Genomic DNA, 24,650 nt, shown 5'->3' with positions numbered 1-24,650 from the left:
AATCTGGTTTCATTAAAATAAATTAACCAAAAAAGCTGAAAATTTCAGACTACTCAGATTTTAAGTCTTTTAATTGACTGTTCACATGGATCAGAACAAATGCTCAAATGAACCTCATAAACAATGTGCAATACAAAATTCTGCTCCATACATATCCATATAAACTGTTAGTAGGATGAGAAAGCTGCACATCAATCACATTTACAACTACAGTATTTTATTTGTTTTTAGCTTTTCTCTTCAGATCACGTGCGGTGACCTTTGGTGTTTTCTTGGTCAGTTTTGTGTCTTTTACGGTTTTCTTTAGTCCTTTGCCAGCAGCAGCAGGCTTCGGTACTTTTTTCAGTCCTTTTTTAGATTTGGTCTGCAAAAAACAAAAAGATCATCACACATACAACGCCTTTATGACATTAACACATCAGTGCAGTGTAAATATCAGTTTTATTATATATCCCATGTTAGATAGACAGACGCGGACCTCCTGTTTTGGCTTTTTGGTTGGCATCTCGATCGGCACCAGCTGTGGGATTTCCTCCTCTTCAGTGTCTTTCTCTTCCTCGGTTTCTTTAGTTTTCAGATCTGACACTTCTGTATTGTGACTTTCTCTCTTCCTCTTTTGTGCTCCCTAAACATTAAAAGGTAAAACAATGACTTCTCATTTTACAAAAAAAAAAATATCTGTTTTGCATTTGTTAAGCAACTTCACCTTAGTTGAACGGGCTTGCTTCCGGGCCTCCTCCACCACAGGAAGATGACTCAGGTCAGAGGTGTAGATGGGCAGCGCCACTGAGGTCCGACTCTTCAAATGGATGATTTTGATGTTTTTTCCTGTCTGAGAGTGAAACGGAGTATAGGTTTTAGGTCAAAACTTGAGGAACAGAAACATACCTCATCCTGTTAAAAACACAAGAATAGGCAAAGAAACAGAAAGAGCTGGTTACATACACAAAACCCTTACTCACCATTGTTAACTTTGCGGAGATGGTGGAAACCGCTGTCATCACATTCTCAACCATCTCATCTGCTGTCATGCCTGAATGTGCTACACGTACCATGCTGTAATGATAAACCACACAATCAGGTCAAAGCATTTAAAAAAGAAAAAAGAAAAATCTCATGTATCATAGTTTGTAGGGACAAGTTCCAACAGAGGAGGATACCCATCTGGATACACTACGAGTTATTATTGCACCGTTTTAACCCACTTCCAGCTGTGACGGAGCTGGAAATGGTTTGCTGTAGTGCTTCAACCTACTGTGGTGTACCACAAAAAAAAAAAAAAAATACAAAGTTCATACCAACAAGAGCCTTTATTTGAGACAGTGAGACTTGTGCCCTGAATGAGGCGCTCCATGTCTCTGGCTAGATGTTTGCTTTCTAGATCCACCGACAGAGGAGCCCTAAGAGAGAGAAAGAACTTCAATCAACGTCATTCACAATCACAGACAACCCTGATGAATAGATACTGAAAATCTGCACTAATTATCTTCTAAACGTTTTCAGGGATTAGTTTTAGAGCTCCTTTTCTACAGGCATAAAAAAAAGACTATTGTCTATTGTCAACATCTGTTTTTCTGTGTTACTTTTTCAAACAAACTTACTTCTTCCTTTCATAGAAATGCTTCCCAATGTGGGAGGGTAATCTGCGTCGGATGCGTGCGTCTGACAAAAACAAATCAAAGTTGCCCAGGAGCCTCCTTTTGGCTTCAAAGGGCTTATACTCAGTTTTCAACATGTTGAAGGGAATCACCTAAGAACACAAAATTTTTTTTCAATATTTAAGATGATGCCACATTTCATAATGCATAGTGTCACATAAAATGGACCTGCTCGGGAAGTCATGATTGTTTCAAAGTTTGTAGAGACAAGCTCCAATAGAGAAGGAGACTCGTCTGGATACACTCTGAATTACTCTAGCACTTTTTAACCCATGACCAGCACTAGAGATAGATGGAAAGGGTTTGCTGAAGTGCATATAAATCTATTAAACGTATAACAATCAGACAGATGAAATACCTCTATGGCATTTTTGACCCCTCTCTCTGCGAGTAACTTCTTGTAGAATCTCACGGTCTGTTCGGAGGTCATTTTGGGTTCATCTCTGGTGAAGAGACACACGTCTCCTGACTCGGTCCTCAGCCCATGGGGTAAAGAACTGTAGGGCAAAACACACTTGCTAAGTACAGTGTCAAACTTAATTATCTTAAGTTTCTCTACATCAATGATTCTGTATTTATTTCCCATTGAAATACTTACATGCGAATGGTTTGCTCCTTTCTAGGGATTTTCCATTGAGTTAACAGCAGAGAGATGGCCTGACCATCATTCTCGAAGAGCTTTTGGGATGAGGAGCTGCTCTTTAGATATGCCTGTAATGCTTGAACCGCTTTATTTACCTGTAATACATGTAATCAACTAAGTTAATGTCTTACTAATACCCAAAGTCAGTAAAAGACGTAGAACCTTTTACAAAGAAAGTAACCAAAATGTACTGTTTAACTAGTGTAACTGCATCTGGCACATACATTTAATAAATAATAAAAAGATAACAGTGATTTTTTTTATATCTAAACTACTTCGAGACCACAGTAGGCTACAGCCGTTAACGTTAGCCCATTTAGCAGCCTACTAGTTTGTTAGTTTGTTACTAGAATTACACAAGGTTCCCACCAAACCGTAAATGTATAACCATATGACAAAATTATGAATATGTAGCGGGGAAACTATCAATTATTTCTGGTTTACCTGAGACCGATCGAGATCCAATTCATCTCGTGGGGACTCCATGGTGCACGTGTAGAGAAAGCAGAAAAGCGCATGCGTATTTCCGAAGTAAACGTCACAAGGACTTTTGTTTTGAAAAATATATCGGGGACCGGAAAGCCTCACGAGTTGGGTAACATTATTTCATTTCCCTCCATCACAGAATAGATGTGTAACTTGCGTCTATTTTTGAAAAGAACATAATTATTATAATGGTATCATAAATATATGATGATTATGTATTATTTATTCTAATGATTTCATTTCTTGCGGACGTTTATAAATATCAAAATTAAATGGTCTGAAACTAAGTGTAGACAACTTAATAAATTAAATTAAATACCATACTTAATAAAATAGTAGTGTCGCACTATTTTCTGCTTTAATTGTGCTAGATGGGACATACATCCTTTTTTTCCCGGACATTTCCACTTTTAGCAAAAAAAAAAAAAAAAAAAAATGCATTGACTGAATAATTGTTTTAACCAGAACTAATATGTATTTAATTTATACAGTGAAAACTATGCAATGCTACTTTACATTTGATTATTGGGTTTCAGTACCTGAATACCTACAAACATTGTTTAATTTCTATCTTTGTTCTATTTATTCATTTGTGCTATTTACATGATTTCAAACAGGGCCCATGGATAAAACCTGCAGCTACGGCCTTTATTCTACCTTTGATAAAACTGTGCTAGATGTAAATTTTTGTGAAGGAGGGCCACTAGTAGGAATCTTTTTAACTGTGTTTATGATCAATATGCAACAATGACCGTAAAATTTGTATTTTAGGTATGGAAATGACATATTTTGAGTTTTGACATTTGGGATCTTGCTACTTTGGGCGCTTTCGCCATTTACAAAACCACCAACTAACCACACCCCAGTGCCCCAGCCCCCCGTTCGCCCCGCCCCTCCATTCCCCCCCTGCACACACTGTCCTCTTTTTGGAAAACTAAACTATGCAAACCCTAAGTTAGAATTGCTAAACTGCAATGTGTGTTCCAGGACATTGAACACAAATGTTCTCCATTTTCATTTGAAGTCATTTTAGCGTTTTATTTTTTGGAAGTTTGATGTTTACATCCCCAACAGGAGTGTACAGAATTAACACCAGCTGATGTGACAAATTATTCTTTTTTTAACCATGTGGGTGCATTTGTCATTTGTTATGTAATGACATCACAGTAAACAAATTCATCTGTTTAAATCTGCCATCTCTACATTAGTGTCATTATATTTGAAGGACCAAGGCCTCTTGTATGACCTGATCTTGACAATCATGACTTATGCAGGACTTGCCAGGTAAAGAGCAAGGGTACTGGCAAGCTTAGACCCTGTATGGACCCCGGTCATGCCATAATGAAACAGTCATTAGTCTCTAACTGCCCAGATGATGCTGTTATAAAGTGATATACAATCAGAGACCCTGCATTCTTATGGGGGGAAATGATCTGAGTGTTATGTTTGAATGGGGCACATAGTAATGGCATTGACCTTTCAAAAAGATGACACCAAGACTCCCTCTCTCATATTTGAACATAAACTTAAAAAGCCAATACCTTAAAATAAAATTGCATCCATTTTTAGACTGAATATGTACCAGTGGAGAGAAACTGGCTTTAAAAATTGGGCTACATGAGTGGCATAGCTGAGCTCTCAATATGAGAAAGCTGTCACACTGAGCTTGTCTCTCTATATTAATGTTCTTTCTAAAATTGATACTGTCACTTTGATAAAGTCCTTTTTCCAAAGTAATTTTCTTAGACTGATCCACAGTGGGAAGATGGAGCAGTTTGGAGGACATCTGGCAGGCACACATCACTGCATCCCCCTCAATCCCAGAGTGCACCAGGGAACTCCTTCTATCTGTATTTAGTCCTTCTCAGGTACCAACTTCAGCACCTTGCCAATTGCAATTGTCTTTCCTAAAAAATAACATAAAACATTTTTAATTTTAGTATTTAGATTAATCCATCAACGGGATTAAAACAGCTGAAAATGTGATGTCACGTTCGATTTTCTTAATATCTTACCCTCATCTCTCAAGGTGAAACGTCCCATTTGAGGGAAGTCTTTAAAAGTCTCTAAGCAGATCGTTCCTGCGGCCCTAAGACGGGCGATGCATACTTGGTCTTGTTTGACGAAGCGTGGACGAGTCTTGCTTTTTTCTCCTGTCTTCTTGTCCACCAGACAGATTAACGCCTAATTGTGGAGGTTTTTAGGAACATATTTTAGGCTAGCAAACCAAAGAGCTCGGTTTTGTTTTTTGTTATTTTACAGCTTTTACATCCACTCAAAATGACTTACTGTTATCTGTACTTCTTCATTGCAGGTATGGATGTGTAGTACTGCATTGTAACCTGGGCATATTATGGATTTGTGTTCAATAATGACAATCTGTGAACAAGAACAAAGAAAATGCCATTAGATTTTACTTAAAAAAAAAAAAAAAAGTCAACATATACAGTAATAACTAAACAAAATGTTCTCCCTGTCAGTGTTGAAATCCTAACCTGGGCATCAAAAGTGCGTCCTGAGTGGCAGAGGTTCTCAGCGTTGCATAGGATAAAGCCTGGGAGAATCTCTTCCTCCTCAATGCCTTTGAGGCGGAGCTTCAGGTTTTCACCAGGTCCAGCGTATTCAGTCTCCACATCATCAGACAGAAGGCTCAACACTTCCACCGTGTGCTGGAAAACCAGAACAAACCATGTTCTACACATTTTTAGATAATGGCTAAGATTCAGAATGGTTGGGATAACAACAAATTGTACTGTTTTGTCCAGTCTTACCCTATTTGGCATCATAATAAGTTGTTGTGCTTTCGCGATACTTCCAGACTCCAGTTTTCCGAGCACCACGGTGCCCATGTCCTACACAAAAGATTACGAAGGAGCATCATGGACTCTATTTGCTGATATTAGAGTTGTTGTTGTTTTTTATCATTTGGTACATTTTGGACAATATTAAATATTTAATTTTGCCACCTTTGCCGTCATTTAACGCTCACTTAAAGTTAATCATAAAAAACACTGATAATCTTTAGCATATGTCGGGTGTGAATGTACATTTTTTACTATAAATGCTTTCACTTTTAGGACTTTTTTTCCCATTTAGAAAACTGGTATACATCTTTAATAACATGAAGTTGTATGATTTAAAAAAAGCTTAATATTTTTAGGAACAAATATGCTTTTATGTTATAAAAACTCTAACCTTCTTACCTTGGTATTAAATCATAGGAAGTTCTTTTAGTATTGGGGCAGAAATTACATATGTTGTAGTTTGAGTTCACTATTATGGAAGATTACCCAACCATGACGACTTTTAAATGTCAAACAGTTAAACAAGAGTGTTTCGGTTTATCAGTCAGAATTATAATGTCACTGCATATTCATTATAACAAGGGTATATTATAACATTGGTAATTTTTTTTTAAATCAAAGATAAGAAAAAACTAAATCTATTTAGGAGGGAAAAACCTATTTGAAGATCTTTCTATCCAATTACTGACACTTATATCAGATGGTAACCCTCAGCTCTAGCAAGGCTTTAATCAACTTAATGAACTTAATCTCATTACATCTGCTGAACAGTTTAGCTTATTGGTTTTATAATACCTCACATATTTAGTCTCTAAAGGGAAGAGAACCACTGAGAAAACAATTTCCTCCTTCCATTATACTAGAAAGTTTCCTGCCAAAACACTCCCTCATGCTGTGGTGTTAAAATAATTGGAACTCATCAGCAGAAACTGAGACAACAGCAGTATTTCGAGCAGTAAGACACTCTTGATAGACACACAGCATGTCGGTTTTGAGGAGTATGCTGCTTATGCAAATGCACTTATTGCATATAACTCTTCTAGTATCTGTCATCATTGCAAAGTTATTAAACCTTACATCAAATATCAAGGTATCAATACCATATTTAATTTACCTTGTATTTATCCACAATAGGAAATCGAATGGGACCATCACTGGATCTGCTGAAGCTTGGCAGGCTGTCCAGATGTGGAATGAATGGTAAACCCCTATAGAAGTTCAGAGTTAATTGCCAATTGTGATTTGATTTCAGCATCACATGATCACGGTTGCCTGAAAATGAAATGCTATACTTACGTGTACCAAGGGCAAAGCTCAGAAGATTCTTTCAGGTTGGCTCCAGTCATTCCAGAGCAGGGCATGAAGTGAATGTCTTTCTTTGGATTAAAGCCCACCTTCTTCAGAAACGGCACTAACTTCTCTTTACATTCCTCGTATCTGTGGGGAAATGTGAAGTAACTGGTGGACAATGGACAAGATGCAAGAACAGAGATGTCAAGCAGTCGACCTCTATTTTATTCACCTATCCAAACTCCAGTCCACAGTGGGATCGTCCATTTTGTTGATGAGGACGATCAGATGTTTGACTCCAGCTGTTTTAGCCAGCATGGCGTGCTCCCTTGTCTGACCTCCCTTTTCGAAACCGGTCTCAAACTCCCCCTTTCTGGCAGAGATGACCTGAAGAAAAGAAAAATGATGCTTTCTTGATGAAACGTTCCTCAAGTAAATCTAGACTAATCTATCTATCTATCTATCTATCTATCTATCTATCTATCTATACTACTGTTCAAAAGTTTTACAGTTGTTAAAAAAGGTATTTAATGTTTTAAAAAATATTTTTTTGTAGAAACAATTTGCGAAACCCTTTTCAATAAGGATTCTTTGATAAATAGGAAGTTCAATAGAAGAGCACTTACTTTTGCAAAGCCTTTTATAGAGCTATAAGCAACAATCGGTCCTGTTGTGAAGTAAATAAAAGAGGCATTTCGAGAGGAACTCACCAACACTGCCAAGTCAGCTTGGGATGCCCCTCCAATCATGTTGGGTACAAAGCTTTTATGGCCTGGGGCGTCAAGAATAGTAAAGTGCTTTTTCTCAGTTTCAAAGGAGGCTCTTCCAACTTCTACTGTTTTCCCCTTGTCTCTTTCCTCTTGGTTTGTGTCTAGAGCCCAGGAAAGATACCTGCAGGAACAAACAGACGTCAGGTCAACCCAGACTGCATCATAAGAGCCAACATTTCAGTCAAAATGTCTAGGAATATTTGATAAGCTCACATAGACATCTAAAACTGACTAAGCCATAAGGTTTGCTTATCTTAGACAAAGCTTTTTAACCAGACTTCGTGTTTGTCACATGATGTACAATACTGTTTTTGTAAAAAAAAAACTAAACGTCTAAAGTCTAAAAGAAATTGTTTCAATATTAACAATAATAAAAAATGGTTTGTGAGCACCAAGTCATCATATTAGAATGTGATAAAAGCTTTGCCCTCACAGGAATAAATGACAATTCAAATTTAATTGAAACAGAAAATAGTTATTTTAAAACTGAATAAGGTTTCAGAGTATCACTGTTTTTATTGTATTTTTCGATCAAATAAATACATGGTCAGTAGTGCATATTCTAAAAAGACATGAACTTGGTCTGTTTACCATGTCTCTCGGTTCTTCTCTTTCGCCTCCCGTTCATATTTCTCCAGCGTTCGTTTGTCTACCATACCAGTCAGATACCTTAATAGAAAACAATTAAATATGCATTTGCTATTTCATATAATCATAATGTATAACAGAGCTATGTCAGTCAAGACTTTGTTAGAATAGAATCATCATTCACTTACATAATCTGTCCACCAATAGTAGACTTGCCTGCATCTGTACAAAATAAAAATACATCAAATCAAAAATTCTGGAGAACTAGACAAGCAGGCATTGTAACAAAGAAATACAATTGTATATTTTACCACTAAATGAAACTAGAAAAATGTTAACATACCCACATGTCCAATGAACACAACATTCACGTGTTCTTTCTTAGGGGCATCCGGTGGAGGAGGAGGCAGCTTGGGTGTTGGTATCTCCTCATCCTCCTCCATCATTTCATCCTGTGCCTCATCCCCACAGAATCCTGTGTCCGCCGAGGATCCGCCTCCTGGTTCCTCCTCATCCGGCTCTCCTTTCAGCTCCCATGTCTCCACAGCGCTGGCATCAGTCTCTCCATTCTCCACAGCAGCTGTGGAGATAATCACATGAACATGTTTGTCTTTAGTGGACACAGGATTCAAGGTTAAATTGAATATTATTAAAATACAGAAAACAGTCTTTGAAATGATTCATTTAAATTGTCATTTCAGTTGTGTCAGCTCAACCGTTTAGTAAAACAATGTAATTTAGCTACATCTCTGGAAAAAAAAGGAAAAGTTTTTCATTCTAAAAACGGCAAAGGACCTCCTCAAGACAAGCAATCATCTTCATTCATGATGACTTGTTTACAACCTATATGACTTTTTATTACAAACATTTTTTTATAATGTCTCTGTGTTTTTGTCCATAAAATGGAAGTCAACAGATTCCAATTTTGTTTTTGTTACGTTCTTCAAAATTTGTTACACATAAGGAACAATTCATGCATGGAATCAGGGTGAGTGAATGATGAAAATTTGTGGGAGGTGTATCAAAAAAAGAAGATATCAAATATCAGTGTCTTCAAATTTAAATGCAACAAATAATCAACTGATTATTTGCATGGACTACTTATTGTAGGATATATGTATGGTGATTTGGCATCCTTTTTCTTTTTTTTAAAGCATGAAAATTTTAGTCTCTTTTATTTCAATTGCATGTAAAAGAACGACCAGCACAGTGTGTCTCCTTCTGGGTTCCAAAGAAGAAAGTGAGTCACATGGGTGTGAAACAGCATGCAAGATAGCAGAATTTTTATTTCTAAGACAGTGGTTCTCATCCCTTGGGCTGGGGTCCACTAGGGGGCCTCAACAAACTTCAATCAAAATTATTTAAATGTACAATATAGATGTAAAATTACGATGTACAACTTAGAAATGTTTTATTTATTTTCATAAGAACTAAAGTAGCAGAAATACATATGCGCTTAAATAAAAGGGAATAAAAAGGGGGTCTTGGAGTCAAAAAGTTTAGTAAGCATTGCAAACTAAAGAGTTTTGAAGACTTAAGCAGAGGACAGGAAAGGAATTTCAATGAACTGATTTATATGCCATTACAATTATTGCATTGCATAACAATTTACAAAAACAAAATAGACCCCCTTTTGCTCAGCAAGCTACAACGGCAGACAATTAAGAAATGCATTCATTGTTGACAGTTCTATTAAACAGGTCATTGAATGCATACAATGCAGTCCTAGCTAATTTTAGCAGCTTCAGAGAACAAGCAAGGTTACAACTGATTCATAAAACTGTGCAGCTGTATGAAAATGTATGCTTTACATAAAGTGTATAACTGGAATAGGGGCAAAATGAGTAAGCACTGCTCCAATCATGGAAACATTGTCATCTGCCTCTCTGGGTCAGTAGCTGTGGCTGGAGGTGTAAGTACAGAGATAAATAAGGCCTGTAATATGAGCACATGTGTGCTGATGTAACAAGCCCAAGTTGCCCTCTGTATGGCTGATGTTAGCAGCATTACTAGAAGTGCAACACTATATCAGAACACAAAACCTAAGCAGAAAAGCTATCCAAAAAACATGAACATACCCACTGGTTCTGAGATCTCCATGCTGGCCACTGCATCGGTACCTGTGTACAGAGTCAGTTGTTATTATAATGTAAAATTATAATGTTATAAATCTGTTTTTAAGATTAATTAGGTTAAGACAATTCAATTGTTTAAATCACTATTGTGAAAGAAGTGGAATAGACATAATAGTAACACATTATTTTAATGTGTCTTTGTTACACGTTACATGTACTTACTATTATAATAACAATAAACTATGCATAATAACATGCAAGTCAGCCCTAAGACAAACCCTCATCCTATCCCTAAGCATATAGTAAGTACATGTAGTTAATTAATATTACTCAGCAATTAAATGGCTGTAACAGTGACAATTTAAAATAAAGTGAAACCGACATAATTGCAATGTACAGGTGAAAACAAACAGGACATGTTGATTCAAAGTTGGTGTGAACTTTGCTACATGTAAATTACAGAATACATTACATAACCTAAAACAGACAACTGACATATATTGACAGCAAGTCATCTGTATGTAATTATAGTAGTATTAACAATTGTACGACAGTTGGTCATGTGATATCAACAACGTAGAGACCGTGCAGGGCGACCCGCTCCTGTGTAAAAAAATCGAGCTAGGGTCTTCGTTTCATGTAAATATACATAATTGTAATGGTATCGAAAAGGTTGTGTAGTGTGTAGAGCGTTTTAAGAAGGAAACCATTAGTATCGTATATTAATTAGAAGAAATCAATGAAGGGGGAGAAACAGAAAATATACTGGTCTGAAGTCTGCGGCTAAACCGGCCACGCAAGGCTAGCCGGGTATTTTAGTTCACGAGTCATGACAGATCAGCAATGTGTAATTAAGTGCACTAAATCAACATTTTAGGAAGAGGTAACGTACAACTGGGCTAGGTACAATAGAATATCTTCCCTCAGCTATGATAAACATAGCACTCAACTAACCACTAACGTTAACATTTCTCCGGCTAGTCTGCTATAAACATTCCAGCTAAAAGCCCTTTTATGGGCAGACCCAATCATGGCTGTCAGTTTATTAACGCTGACAGTTTACCATCAGACGTGGCGTTTTCCGGTGAACCTAGGGAAAGAAATGATGGTACGAATTCCGGTGCGTTCACGTTGAGCCCGGTGAAGGCGGACTGAAGCTCGGTATCAGCCGTGGCCTCAACATCGTCCTCCTGTTCCCACGAATCGGGGGCTGTGTCTCTCGAGTCCATAGTTGCTTTAACTCGAATAGCTGACGTTATTAGCGGGGTTCAGTATAACCCACGAGCCGCGTTTGACCAGAACCAAATCTGCTGTTTTTTTTTTCAGTATCTATTCCAGGTAAATCGAGGGATTGGGGAACTCGTAAGTGTGATGAAATGGTGCATGTGGCGCCTAGTCTTCATGCGACACCATGGACGTGTAGCTAGTTAGCTGATTCTGGATCTTGCATGCGCGCAGTGCAGAAACGTGGACTGTGAAAGCAGCGACCATGTGTGATAATAGCCACATCAACAGCTTTTCAAATTAAGACGATTATGGTAAAGCTACAAGTACAACGTTCAGAAGGCAAATATTAACCTTAAATATGTGACTAATCTGCAAAGGTTTTTATTCAACAAATTTGTCATTTTAATTGAATTAAAATAGCTTTGTTTACATAAATAATACTGTAACATTAAAATTACACAATATATAAACAGACGTGTGGTGTATAAAGTATAAATACAATTCATAAACTGATAGATAACAGGTAAACATGTAAATAAATAGGTACAACTGATTCAATTTGAACAGATTCCATCATTAACAAACTGGAGAAGTTGAAGTATTGGGGAACTCATAACATGTGATGCAACATGTTTTCCTAGTCTTTGGCATCTGATATTCCCCCAGCTGTGATGGCAAAAGTAGCCTCATTTTCCGGCATGTCTGGACTGTAAAAAAGCAAAGGTTTTGTTGATGCAAACATTTCAATCGACAGACAATCATACACTATAACTGTTTAAATATACACGTTTATTTACCTAACAATGTTAGTGTATGCATAAATTATGCAAAAATCTTTAAATTACCTATCAAATATTTTGGCAATTCTCAATTCAGCACGCCCTTTCCTCAGGCTGATGCGTGTAGTGGAGGCATGTGCCAGTATGTGTCCGCCAATTGGCTTTTTGGGATCCGCTTGAAATCTAAGATCATAATAATCAGTTCAAAATGCCCCTAAATTCATGTTTCGGTGTGTTTAGTGTTCCTACTTACGTCATTCCAGCTCCTGGATCTGCAGTCATCTGGTTGGTAACAAACACTGCAACGTTGTACTCTACATCCAAAAAAAACCCAGATATTACTAATTAAGTGAAGGTCAGAAAATAAAGTTCACATGTCTAAATCATAAGCTTACTTTAAAGATAAGACTAACTACCATCATTTTCATTTTAATGTCCATTCATACTCTTTAACATATATATTGGAGATGATTTTCCAGACCTTCAGAGATCTTCTGCAGTCTGGAAAGCATCTGTGCAAGCTTCTGCTGTCTCTCAGCCAGCTCACCCCTTCCAGAGAAGTCCACCCGGAACAGAGCCATGATTGAGTCTATTATCTGTGGAAAATTATTTGTTGATGGCCTTAAAATTAAGTAAAATCACTTCTTAAACCTCAGAAAGTGTATTTCTTGTATCTTACCAGAAGCTTGAAGACACCTCCTTCCTCATGAAACTTGGCTGCAACAAAGTCTAACAGTTCCATCTGATGCTCACCTATTAATGAGAAAAAAAAATAAAAACACCACTCTTTGTGACCGCACTTACTGGTCTGTTAAACAACATTTCAAAACTAAGATAAAAAGTTCTGAGGTGAAAGTTCTTACTCGTATATGCACGTGCATATAGCACATTATCCAGTACAGCTTCATGATCCACACTGAATCTGTCAGCTATGTCCTTTAGCCTCTCAGGCCGACTGGTGTTCCAATTATTAAGGAAAAAAGTCCAATATGGCTTCTCCATATTGAATAGGTTTAGTAAAATGAATGTGGCACAAAACAAGCAAATGCAGAAATGATACAAGGTGTTTTCAGAATCGATGAAGATGACCTTTCCTCCTGGGTACCCATATTCACCAGGAAGCTGAGCGGTTACTTAAGAAAAACAGAAATTGAGTGACATTAATGATCTAAGAATTTGCCTTAAATTCCACATTTAACATTTCCACAAGATCCATTTTTGCTCTTACCACATAGTGTATGAGAGAGCTGAGTTTTTCCAGTTCTGAATTCTGAATGAGGCATGGGAAACGATTTATAAAAACATGTTATTTTGGACAGAAATTGCATAACATATAATTTTGGTTTGTAATCATAACAGCACCCTACCACCAAAAGCCTCGGTAATGGCCATACTCTCCACACCTCCTCCTAGGAGTTTGCTAAACAAAATATGAATAAAGCATTTCTGCTTTCATGTGACTTCTATCAGACAAAGTGTAAAACCCTTATTACAGAGCCCCATACATGACATAGAAAAAATTAAGAATTTGTTCCAACAACTTAATTTGTGGTTGTTTTGCAATATTTAGATTTGTTCATCTGTGGGGCTGTGTATTTTAGGACTATTAAACTGGTTATTTCTTACTCAAACTCCAGACTGCCTGTTGTGATGTGGAACACTTGCTTCCTTTTTATACTGTATTCAGACGCTGTCTGAAATCCACATATCTGCATGCAAAAAGACAAAACGTGTAACTGTACAATACATAAATCCAGTCTCTTTCATCAAATAATTTTTTTATATAAATTTCAGGAAGCCCCATTATATTACCATCAATTTTCCAGCGGCTTCCTTTATTTTGTCAACTTTAGCCTCAGACAGTCCCTTTACATTGCAGAGAGCGCGGCGTGTGGTCATCTGGATGCCTTTCACAGTACAAATGCCTACAGACTTCAGTTTCTTAATGTCAGCCACGTTCTTAAGGGAAAGGGATATGAATCAGAGCCACCTTTATGATGACATTGTCATGACTTTATAAACTTAACAGTAACATTATTACTTACAATTCCATGTTTCTGTAAGAGCTCAATGTCTTGAAAAAAGGATTCCTGTGGGGGAATTTATACAATATATATATATATATATATATATATATATATATATATATATATATATATATATATATATATATATATATATTAGTTTATATAACAGTTATACACAACTTATACATATGTGTTTGTGTTATACACTATATATATTTATATATATATAGAGAGAGAGAGAGAGAGAGAGACACACACACACTACTTTAAACTGCGTTAGTTAACAGATAAATACTAATTTAAGAGTTTTATATTTTCCTTAAATAAAAAACAGTTAAGTTACGTTATTACCCTGTATAAACACAAGACCTCACAAACTCGTTGGAAAGGTATTGGTTAACTTCGCTCATAGAAATAAATATGAATCACCTCATCTTCTTGGTACCCCCGACTCATCCTCCAAAGCCTGGTCCTCTAAAGTTTTCATTCTATGGAGTTGTTTAAAAAAATAGTTTACAATAAAATAAATTGTTTTGGGGGCCAAATAACCGTCTGAAACTATCTTTAAATCTTTATATTTGTCTTAATGTTAAGTTACATTTTAATCAGCTGCCTGTTAGCTATGTCAACGTTGGCTGTTTGTGCTCAAAGGAATTTATCTTAATCCTAGCTGTAGCTGTTACATTAATAGTTAGTGTCATGTTCCTCGTAAAAGTACAGAATAACTATTTTGACAAAAATAAATAAATAAAAACGAAATTTTACCTCACGTTAATCCTTTAACGAAAGCTGACAGAAACAAGTGACTCAAATCAGTGATCACGCGCTGACTGACACTTCTGCGCGCGAATCTCTCCCGCGCTCTGAAAGTCAAACTGCATGATGACCGTCACGCACAGTAAGCTTCAGCTTTTTTTAATAGTTGTGATTTTTAAACTTAAAATTAAGATAGCTCTATGTGGTTTTATCTATTTCTCTGTTTTAAATAAAACCGACCTGTAAATGTAAAATAAAAAAAAAATCATAAACATAGGTGACAGACTACACAAACGTTCCACAATTTTTATTAAAACGATTTACTTTTAATAAGTTTTTTGAAAAAGTTTGTCCATGCATGGCTAATTTTCGTTCAAATTACTTTAACGCTGTCGTATTTTTTTCTAAAAAAACATGAAAACCTTATAAGAATGTTTTCCCCTGTAAACTACGACAATCTAAATAAACAGAGAGCGTAGAAATTAATTTAGGACTTTTAAATTGATGTTATTTCGTTTTGTGACGTCACTTCCTATGAAACCTCTTTTTTTTTGTTAATTATTATTCTAAATAATTATATTTAAAGAAATAGCTTTGTCTTGGGAGTTATTTTATTCATTGATAGCTGGCTATTGATGTTAGGATTAGGTAAACAGCTATTTTGATCAAAGCATCACTGTAGTGTCCGACTGTAACATGACTTTTATTTTGCATTAACAAGTTACATGCAAATATTTAATATGCAATTTAAAGTATACACAAAAAGCAATGACAAAGTAGGACTTGTTTTTATTCCTGTCATGTGGAGCAAATAAAATTATTCACTACAGGAAGTACAATGTTTTGAAACATTCTTAAATATTTCACAATGGTTCTGCATACTGTATGGCTTTTGTCTGAGGAATAACATTGCAGAAGCTTTGCATGATATTAGCTCTACCTGTAAAAGACACCACTGGTAGAGAACCACTTCTAAAGGTTTTAACATTTCTCAATCATTAACAAGAAACAACCATAATTTGTAGACAGAGAAAATTTCACAATCAATATTGGCCTTGTGTGCCCTCATAAATACTACAGATCTTTTGAATGCTGATTCTCTGCACGTCAGTGTTGATCTAGCACTTCAATGGCCAACATTGCACCATAAACACAGTCTAAATATTCCCCATATAGCTATAAAAAAAAAAAAAGTAAAAGATCAGCACTTGGACGACAGTCTATGCAGAATGTTTTGTGAGAAAGGCAGAGAGAGAGGGAAGTTCATAAAAAATAATCAGGGTCTCCACTGTACACACAAATTACACATGGTAACGATTTCTTGATGTTGACCAACAACAGCATCTTCTCACATCATTCTCCGTTCCGGCACCCTCTCTCTTTCCCCTTCTTCTTCTACAGCTCATGGATGTTATAGCATATACATCATCACAGCTTCCCAGGAGCAGGTGGCATCATTCCAGGCATTCCTCCAGACATGCCAGCATTTGGACCCAACAAAATCTATTAAAAGCAGAGAAATGAAAAAGGAAATGAAAATTGGATTCATATTTCGATCAAGAATTACACATAAAACACATGCTTTTAAGTCACAAACATCACAAACTTACATCTATAGCAAAAAGGCAATTGAAAATAAGACAAAAAATATGGGCACAAGTCTGTGTAGGAAAGAATTACAAATCCTGTGAAGCATTGCAAATGATGTATACACAGCTTAAAAGCAATGGGAAAAATTGTTCAAAGATGTTACATAGAGAGACAGACCCGGTTACGTCATTCAAAGTGATTAATGGCAGTCTGCAGCTCTTTTGGCACTTACTTTTCATGATTCTCAAATTGGGAGAGATTTCTATGCAGAATCCTGGGTACTGTAGTTTTCCATTAGCAAACCCGTTTAAATAACAACAAATTAAAATTCCTTTGATTAACAACCTCATAGCTCTTTAAAGTAGAAAGAAGGATTTTTAATTCCAGAATCCAGCTGTTGAAGTCTACTGCTTTAAATATGACTCATCCAATCTGAATTTAGTGTCAGGAAAATATATTTCATTATATCATCAGTGCGGTTTTGAGTTTTATTGTTTCAAACACATTTGTTACATGACATATCACTGTTTTTGCAGTGATACTTTAACACTCTTTAGTTTATATCTTTTGATTCACATCATTCGGCTCACCTCTATTTAGTTAAGTATGATTTTGCAAGGAAAGTGTTTATGTTTATGCATGAGGTTGGTGGCGCCACATACCTGTCTCTGCTGTTGTAGCTGTTGCTGTTCCAGCTGTAACCTCTCGGTCTCAAAGACAACCGGCAGAACCAGAATCATAAAGGAAGTAGTACCGACCCATAGAGCCGAGCGGGAGAAACTACAAGAAAGCATAATATTATGTTGTTCCTGTGGCTCAAGTGGCAGAGCATTGCGTTAGCAGCGCAAGGTTGTGGGTTCGATTCCCATGGAACACATATTAGGTTAAAAAAAAAAATGGTAGCTGTAAGTCTGCACTGTAAGTCACTTTGGATTAAAGTGTTTGCTAAAATGCACACATTTTTTTTTTACATTTAATAATATTATGTATATATATATATATATATATATATATATATATATATATATATATATATATACTAAAATGTCGAGATTATAAAGTAAAGTACTGTTTTAAGTGGAAGATACAACTGGCAGTACCTCACCTGTAAAGTTTTTTAGCTACAGATAGTGAACTCTGTGCAGAAACTTCAGCTGCTGATCGCAGTGATTCTGGAAACATCTCTGTGAGACCCCACAACCTCTCCAGAAGTGTTTCATCCAGCTGGGAGAAAAGGGAAAAGGAGCCAGAAAATGAACACAACCAGTCATAGGACAAACTAAATGACTGATAAAAGCACCAAAAAAGCTAAAAAGCTTTAGTCTCTTTCCTTACAGTTTCCTACATCTTCACAATTTCATAAGGTCAAACAAAACTGTACAAGCAAAGCAGTACCTCTTCATCCTCCTCCTCATCACCCTCGATCTCGTCTTCAGGGGGTCGTGTCTCCACACGGCCAGAGTCTGGAGAGAGCTCCTGGATAGTAGCCATTAAAATAACGACGCTAGTCACTTTTACCAATAACGTTATATTATAACTGTGAAAGGACCTCAGTTATGTTTTACAGCTTCACTACGACTCGATCCAAAGAGCATGCATTGAAACCTGAGGTCATTTGGGTAACATGGGAGACGGGTTTACTTCCCCGGTTCCTTGTAAGGAAGCACAAAGACACGTAAGGACACCTATCGACAGGGAGGTCTTACTGCAGCTCAGGATTGCGTGCTAGTGGACGATGAAATAGTGGAAGATTGCTGCTTCTATTATTACTATGAAGTGGAGGAGGAACTCCATTTACGTACATACTCACGTCAGTTCATACCAAAAAAAAAAAAAAAAAAAAAGGGGGAGAGAGAGAAAATACGGCTATTGTGGGACTTTCAGAGAGTTGTTTAGAAACAAAACAGATTGATTATTTTAATTTTATTATTGATTAATTGCCTAGTACTTTTTAGCATGAATACTTGAAACAAGCTCAATGTCTTTTCCTAAAAGGTTTCAAGTTAGTGAAAACATGTGTTTTATTTCTGGTCACAAATGGAAAACAATCTGTAGTTACATTTTGTGTATACTTGTGTTACTATCACTGATTTATAGAACATATATATAGATCAGTGGTTACTATCAGGCAATTTTTTATTATTATTATTATTATTATTATACTGTATTTCATTTTGTTTAAGAGTTATTTATTCAGTTTCTTATTGAATTAATACTTAATAGTTAATAATTTAAAATAAGGGTTTGTGTTTCCCCTGTGATCACAAATATGCTCAAATACATGTTTGTTTGTTTTTTATTACAATAGTTTACTTAATGGCCTTAAAATATTGTATTTATAAAAGTATGAGTTGTATTTTATGCATGCTTTCTTTTAAAAAAGAATGATAGAGCTTTGATAGAGACATCATCTTTTCATGAAATAAAAAATGTTTTACACGTCATTGAAAAAAATTAATTTACAAATTCTAAATCATAACACAATTACATTTATGTACACACTTATTTATTGGATGGATACAGGGTGAATTTGTGTAATGTGGAACACGGACTAATGTGGGTTCAGTGTATTTGTCTTTTCGGTTACCACATTAAATTGGTGTTGAATTCAAGCAGGGTGTCAAGTTATTGAAAAAATATGATGTCATATTATGATGTATGTCATAAATGCGGCCATGAAAATCATCAAAGAGGAAGTGTGCTCAAAGTTCAGTGACATATGACTTAGACAAAATGAATGTTACATTACGATTTGCTTTTGAAAATACATGTTTCATATTCTTATCATGTGCCAAGTATAAAAGTTTAATATAATTTTTTAAAACATCCCATGTACAAAGTTTTTAATAGTTTATGAAATTATTTTTCGATCTTTATTAAGTTACATTTTCCCTTCATACATGGCTATTATTATCGTCGATGTCAGAAATCTGATGTTTTTTTTTATATAAATACATTTAAATAGCATATGATTTCTATTATATAGGTTGTATTTAACCATTCCACATTTTAACATATATGCTACTCATATTTTAGACAAACTGATGAAGACCACAAACACAAGGAATACTAAATTAATTAACCAAGCATGGGTATGCACATTTAACCAAGAGTGTTAAATTTAAAATTTGCTTTGTAAACAATTTAACTATTTATAACCCAAAACAGTGTCCCAGATTTGTACGCAAGCTAGTCCCACATTATAAGATCTATACATTCTTAAACAATAGACACCCACAAGAACACTGATTTCATTGGATACATTTATACTGGTTATGATCATTTGTATTCAACGAAAATAAAAGCCTTTGTACATTACACCAGCCATGTAAAAATATTCACATCAGTCTATTCATTTAAAGTTGACAACTGTGTGTAAAATACATAATAAACTCTGTTTAGACCTTATAATCTCAAATATAAATGTGTATGGGATTAAATGGGTTAATAAAAAAGAAGTTACACAAGATTGTTGACTGATATTTTTGTGTGTGCTGAGGTCCCGCCCTCATTCTTAAAGCCTTGCGTCATCGTGTGTGTGTTTTTTATGAATGAAAGGATCCAGCCCGCCGATGGTGGACTGATTCCGGGAAAAAAGGCGTTTAGCTTTCGAGTCCGTCTAAACACGGGCCCTGCTGCGATAACGTATGTCAGTCGAAATACCGAACCAGCGGTGAGAATCGTGGACTTATACGTATACAGCTTTCTTTTGAAATCAGCAAAGAAGAAAAATCAACACCAGGCAAGATTTTCAGTTTTTTTTGTTCTCTCCTTATTTCGACATTTGTTTACACTAAGGAAACGGAGGGCTGTTAGCAAATCCGCTGTAACGTTACATGCACTCAGTGTTTGTTTTAACGTTATACCCACTACTTATACTTTTATGGTTTTGATATTTATATTAACCTATCATTTAGAGTCGTCTTTTATACGTTTAATAGTAGTAGTCTTCATGAGCGCGATTAGCATGTTTTTATCACGATGTTAGGTGTAGCAACAAGCTAACGCGTAATAAGGAAACTAGCTGCTTAGATGTTGTCGGTTCAGACAGTTAAAATATATATTTGTATTCAGCACAACTGTATGTATTATGTTCAGAACTATTTATAACGTGTTAACATGTATGTTGTTTTCGATGGAAAACGACTAGTCAGCAAAATCAAGGTTTGATTTCAACTAGTAACGTAGTATCTTACGTAATAAACGGGTTCGTGCGTTGTTATAATCCTTTATTATTTTTTTTATTCATAATTGTAGGTTATATTTGGTTTTATCATTATTATTATTATTATTATTATTATTATTATTATTAAATTGTCGCTTTGTAAGTAACGCATTACTTAAGGAGCATGTTAACCTCAAGACGTTTCGGGGAAAATGACAGCCCAAGACCTCAGTTGTTGTTGTTGTTTGTGAAATAGGGGTTTTATAAACTGTTTATAAGTGAGTGGTAATATTTGTTGTGGCTAAGTAACTGGGAATTTTATACATGAAATATAACGCGAAATGTGAAAGGGAAGTAAGGAGCTGCTGTGTAGTCAGGAATGGAGGACTTGTGCTGAATCACCGTGACTCTGTGGAAAAGCTCAGTGGGTTATTTGAGGCAGTAGCTCGCGGATGATAGGCGCACGTCCCACGCATGACGGGAAACTCGTGGTCAGCAGCGTGCACTTCTTCATCTGGACTTTGACCAGTCATGATTCACTGTCAAGAAAAAGTGCTACTCTTTGGATATTGTAAGCCTAGATTTAGAAAAATGAAAATAAGTTCGGGAGGTTTGTCTTTAAATGGTCTTACAGATTGAGTGTCCACGAGTTGACCACACAAACCACATTATATATTTATATAAGCATAGTTCCTGTCTTCCTTATTATGTGCTAAAATTCACCACCCAGCTATGACGCCATGCACCTGTTCATAGTAGTCAACCTATGCCTTTTAACTCTTGACCCCCTGGTGGCTGATATCAAATTTATATTTTAACTATTTAAGTTAAAAATAATTTATTTTGAAGGAATGAATCCATAAAATAAACACATATACTTCATATGGCAATTGATTCTGTTGTCCTATATAATTTATCAGAAATAAAGAAACTGCTTAAAATCTATGCTGATGTTATATCAGCCGATATCATCAACACAGTGTATCTCGCGTAGCATATTATTATATCTGTTGTAAAACATCATTCTGTTAATATGTAAGGGTTCTACGCCTTCTAGAGCAAGGTGCCACTTGGCAAAACATTTTAATTAAAATGTCAAGTCCATAATATTTTTATTATTCTTTGACTAAATAATAAAAGCAAGACACTCAAAGATTTTGCACTATTGTGATTATAATTGTTTTGAAGAGTCACGCAATATAACAATGGCCTTTATCTTTGACTATATTCACAATATAGTGTGACTTTATTCCATTTTCACTCAGTTGGTTTATTTGATATTTACAGGTTTCATACATAAATCCAGACAATGACTTCAGACAGCAGAGCCAGTAAAGCCCTGAAGGTAAAGATCATTTCACTGACAACACTTCTGAATTTTGGCACATTCTGTAAATTGCAATTTTTACAAAAATATACTGTAAAAAAAAAAAAAAATGCTGGAGTTAAACCTGTTAATTGGCTAACTGAAAGTTAGCTTACCATATACAATGCATGAAACTGTGAATGGGGTATAACATCACTTTATGTCATTTTAGTGTAAAATACTGTCAAATTTATGGTAAAGCTATTTGCTGGTCAAAACTATGAATTGCCACAATTTACAGAAAAGAACAACAACATTCATATCCCAGAAGTCACATTGTGACATCAACATCACAGTTTTATTGTATTATTCCTTTCTTCTCATTTGTGTTATCAGACAGTTATGCATTAGGGTACTTTTTTACCTCTCTATTATTATGTTGGCTGTGCCAGCATATTTTTGTATAACATTATGGCATTTCATTAAACAAACAGTTGTAAACTGAAAACTACACCATGCACCAATATTCCACCGGGTAATTCCTAAAACATTTTACCATATTTTTAGGTGGGAATTTTCTGGCTACCATATAGCCTTTTTTTACAGTAAAAAAATTCAAAAAATTCAAAAAATGTCCTATTATTTCAGGTGAAGAGGGAATGCGGGGAGAACGTCCCAGTGCTGAGCGACAGTGAGCTCATGTCGCTGTCGGTGCGCGAGCTCAACTTGCACTTACGCGGGTTGTCACGCGACGAAGTGCAGAAGCTGAAACAGAGGCGACGCACGCTGAAAAACCGCGGCTACGCGGCGAGCTGCCGGGTGAAGCGCGTGTCCCAGCGCGAGGCCCTTGAGCAGCAGAAGAAGGAGCTGCAGCGGGAGGTGGAGCGGCTGGGGGCCGAGAACGCAGGTATGCGGCGGGAGCTGGAAGGGCTGGGTGCCCGTCTCGCTGCCCTGCAGCGCTTCGCCAGAGGTCTGGAATCCGGAGGAGGCAGTCTTCTGGCCACCACACCGCGTCTGAACACAGCCTCCGTCATTACCATAGTGAAGACACCGCAGCAGGTGCACAACTCTAGAGAGCAAGGAGCATCCTAGGGCTCCACATGGACATGCAGACACACATAGGTACACAGTATGATCGCACAGACAGACAGACCATGTATACTCATATATACAGGAATAAAAACAAGTACCAGTTGGGAATTACAGTTTCACTTACATATATAAACACACAGACTGTATATACAGTCTTTTAAATGTCCCAGAATAATCTCAGTGCTGTTGTTGTGGCCTCAAATATCATGACAAGTGTATAAGTCTGCACTTATAAAGCTATTGTTAATGATAGCGTTATTGCTATTCATGCCCATTACTGTGCTTTCTGGATGGTGATATATGTTTTAAAAAAGAAATAGTCCTAACAACTTGTCTTCATGTGGGACCACCAACATTTGAGAAGTTGGTTAGTTTTGCTGGATTATCCCCATGGTATTACTGAGTCATGGGACAAGGTGCAGATCTATCGATACATGCCATTTATATATTTTAATGTTTGTATAAAAGACAAATGTTCAACAACAGACATGAAAGCTATTTTATTTGTGTTCGAGACAAGATGTTTGAAGGTAATTTGTGCTGTGATTGGTCTAAATACTACTTCTGATTGACTAGTTTGGGGTCATTGTTTGAATCATTGTGTGTTTTTTTGTATTGTTTATTTGTTGTAAGGAGTTAGTAGTTTAGTAAAGATAAAGTATACAGCCTTATTAATATGATTCAGTGTGTGTGAGGGTCATACTTGTGCTAATATTGGAGCGACTTGTTTGTAGTGGTATTTTTGTATTTAAAACACAAGACCATATATATTATTTGCTATTTATGATTAAAACGTATCTGAATATTTTGGACAGCTGGAATATAAAAAAAAAAATAACAATAAAAAAAACATTAGAGGGAAAAAGAAAGGAAGGGGAATCTGAGGAAGATGTGAAATTGATGACATAGGGGAAGAGAGAAGCCAGAAGGAGAAGTGAGCACTTGGGAGGGAAAAATGGAGGATAAGAAAGTGACGGAAGGAAAACGAAAGACAGAAATGATATCACATGTACATCACATCAACCCATGGTCGTCAGGATGACCTCAGACTACAAGCCGGGTTTACTCCAGTAAACAGAGCGATACTGTATGATCAGGCAACAATCGGCCATGTTAAACGTGGATTTGTTTTATTGTGTAGTTAGCTAGCAATGTCGTCATCAGTACTGAGAATCTAACCCATCATACCTGCGCTTCAGAACAATGTGCCCAATGTTTTGTAAGAGGGTAGAGCACAAAAAAACAACAAAAAAAACTGATGTTTGTATTTATTACCTGTATTTTTCTATGGTAAATTCATTGTCTATTTTATATCATTTAATTGAAATAAATGTTGTATATATTGTATATAGAAATATGTGTATTCAATGAGTAAAAAAAAACACTATTCCACA

General features: G+C 36.1%; 5 protein-coding genes and 1 non-coding gene across 6 annotated transcripts; 1 reads left to right on the top strand and 5 right to left on the bottom strand.

Annotated features, from left to right (window-relative positions):
* Window positions 1-53: 53 nt before the first annotated feature.
* rsl1d1 (ribosomal L1 domain containing 1) lies at window positions 54-2,867 on the bottom strand. The gene is made up of 9 exons (XM_026276781.1): window positions 2,746-2,867; window positions 2,257-2,396; window positions 2,017-2,155; window positions 1,602-1,750; window positions 1,299-1,400; window positions 963-1,056; window positions 707-832; window positions 479-625; window positions 54-364 (listed from the first exon to the last, which is right to left on the bottom strand). The coding sequence occupies exons 1-9, from the start codon at window positions 2,785-2,787 to the stop codon at window positions 218-220; spliced, it is 1,086 nt and encodes a 361-aa protein (XP_026132566.1). The 5' UTR covers window positions 2,788-2,867; the 3' UTR covers window positions 54-217.
* On the bottom strand, window positions 1,843-1,973 carry LOC113112256 (small nucleolar RNA SNORA55). The gene has a single exon (XR_003293412.1). It is a non-coding gene; the product is annotated as a small nucleolar RNA SNORA55 (small nucleolar RNA).
* A 931-nt stretch (window positions 2,868-3,798) lies between the features above and the next one.
* gspt1 (G1 to S phase transition 1) lies at window positions 3,799-11,791 on the bottom strand. Its single transcript, XM_026276780.1, has 14 exons — window positions 11,378-11,791; window positions 10,318-10,359; window positions 8,583-8,819; window positions 8,428-8,461; window positions 8,243-8,320; window positions 7,592-7,772; window positions 7,114-7,268; window positions 6,888-7,028; window positions 6,706-6,799; window positions 5,559-5,639; window positions 5,283-5,456; window positions 5,077-5,166; window positions 4,803-4,971; window positions 3,799-4,694 (listed from the first exon to the last, which is right to left on the bottom strand). Exons 1-14 carry the CDS (start codon window positions 11,541-11,543, stop codon window positions 4,642-4,644), a joined length of 1,695 nt encoding a protein of 564 aa, XP_026132565.1. The 5' UTR covers window positions 11,544-11,791; the 3' UTR covers window positions 3,799-4,641.
* A 140-nt stretch (window positions 11,792-11,931) lies between these two features.
* dmc1 (DNA meiotic recombinase 1) lies at window positions 11,932-15,221 on the bottom strand. The gene is made up of 14 exons (XM_026277658.1): window positions 15,113-15,221; window positions 14,777-14,835; window positions 14,366-14,410; window positions 14,133-14,279; window positions 13,947-14,029; window positions 13,688-13,740; window positions 13,549-13,590; window positions 13,381-13,453; window positions 13,184-13,275; window positions 13,000-13,073; window positions 12,802-12,916; window positions 12,574-12,634; window positions 12,387-12,503; window positions 11,932-12,248 (listed from the first exon to the last, which is right to left on the bottom strand). The coding sequence occupies exons 2-14, from the start codon at window positions 14,801-14,803 to the stop codon at window positions 12,179-12,181; spliced, it is 999 nt and encodes a 332-aa protein (XP_026133443.1). The 5' UTR covers window positions 14,804-14,835; window positions 15,113-15,221; the 3' UTR covers window positions 11,932-12,178.
* Window positions 15,222-15,872: 651 nt separating this feature from the next.
* On the bottom strand, window positions 15,873-18,348 carry tomm22 (translocase of outer mitochondrial membrane 22 homolog (yeast)). The gene is made up of 4 exons (XM_026276778.1): window positions 18,089-18,348; window positions 17,799-17,917; window positions 17,356-17,473; window positions 15,873-16,606 (listed from the first exon to the last, which is right to left on the bottom strand). The coding sequence occupies exons 1-4, from the start codon at window positions 18,182-18,184 to the stop codon at window positions 16,532-16,534; spliced, it is 408 nt and encodes a 135-aa protein (XP_026132563.1). The 5' UTR covers window positions 18,185-18,348; the 3' UTR covers window positions 15,873-16,531.
* Window positions 18,349-20,219: 1,871 nt separating this feature from the next.
* maff (v-maf avian musculoaponeurotic fibrosarcoma oncogene homolog F) lies at window positions 20,220-24,601 on the top strand. Its single transcript, XM_026276777.1, has 3 exons — window positions 20,220-20,435; window positions 22,146-22,203; window positions 22,813-24,601. Exons 2-3 carry the CDS (start codon window positions 22,168-22,170, stop codon window positions 23,254-23,256), a joined length of 480 nt encoding a protein of 159 aa, XP_026132562.1. The 5' UTR covers window positions 20,220-20,435; window positions 22,146-22,167; the 3' UTR covers window positions 23,257-24,601.
* The last annotated feature ends 49 nt before the right edge of the window (window positions 24,602-24,650 follow it).

The sequence above is a fragment of the Carassius auratus genome, chromosome 12 (genome assembly GCF_003368295.1).
Source record: "Carassius auratus strain Wakin chromosome 12, ASM336829v1, whole genome shotgun sequence".
In the NCBI taxonomy this organism is placed as follows: domain Eukaryota; kingdom Metazoa; phylum Chordata; class Actinopteri; order Cypriniformes; family Cyprinidae; genus Carassius; species Carassius auratus.
Note: the sequence above shows the minus strand (reverse complement) of the source record. Positions and strands in the feature narration are given on the sequence as shown.

Excerpts from the sequence above, each read along its gene's own strand:
- rsl1d1 (XM_026276781.1), bottom strand. The coding sequence starts at position 2,787 with ATGGAGTCCCCACGAGATGAATTGGATCTCGATCGGTCTCAG. Across the intron at positions 2,156-2,256 it reads AAGGAGCAAACCATTCGCAT|TTCTTTACCCCATGGGCTGA; the intron begins GTAAGTATTTCA and ends TTTGCCCTACAG. Across the intron at positions 626-706 it reads AGCAAGCCCGTTCAACTAAG|GGAGCACAAAAGAGGAAGAG; the intron begins GTGAAGTTGCTT and ends TTTAATGTTTAG.
- gspt1 (XM_026276780.1), bottom strand. The coding sequence starts at position 11,543 with ATGGACTCGAGAGACACAGCCCCCGATTCGTGGGAACAGGAGGACGAT. Across the intron at positions 7,029-7,113 it reads GTGGACTGGAGTTTGGATAG|ATACGAGGAATGTAAAGAGA; the intron begins GTGAATAAAATA and ends ATTTCCCCACAG. Across the intron at positions 5,167-5,282 it reads GACGCACTTTTGATGCCCAG|ATTGTCATTATTGAACACAA; the intron begins GTTAGGATTTCA and ends TCTTGTTCACAG.
- dmc1 (XM_026277658.1), bottom strand. The coding sequence starts at position 14,803 with ATGAGTCGGGGGTACCAAGAAGATGAG. Across the intron at positions 14,411-14,776 it reads GGGGGTACCAAGAAGATGAG|GAATCCTTTTTTCAAGACAT; the intron begins GTGATTCATATT and ends ATTCCCCCACAG. Across the intron at positions 13,074-13,183 it reads ATATGCACGTGCATATACGA|GTGAGCATCAGATGGAACTG; the intron begins GTAAGAACTTTC and ends TCTCATTAATAG.
- tomm22 (XM_026276778.1), bottom strand. The coding sequence starts at position 18,184 with ATGGCTACTATCCAGGAGCTCTCTCCAGACTCTGGCCGTGTGGAGACA. Across the intron at positions 17,474-17,798 it reads GTAGCTAAAAAACTTTACAG|TTTCTCCCGCTCGGCTCTAT; the intron begins GTGAGGTACTGC and ends GCTTTCTTGTAG. Across the intron at positions 16,607-17,355 it reads AGCTACAACAGCAGAGACAG|ATTTTGTTGGGTCCAAATGC; the intron begins GTATGTGGCGCC and ends TGCTTTTAATAG.
- maff (XM_026276777.1), top strand. The coding sequence starts at position 22,168 with ATGACTTCAGACAGCAGAGCCAGTAAAGCCCTGAAG. Across the intron at positions 22,204-22,812 it reads GAGCCAGTAAAGCCCTGAAG|GTGAAGAGGGAATGCGGGGA; the intron begins GTAAAGATCATT and ends CTATTATTTCAG.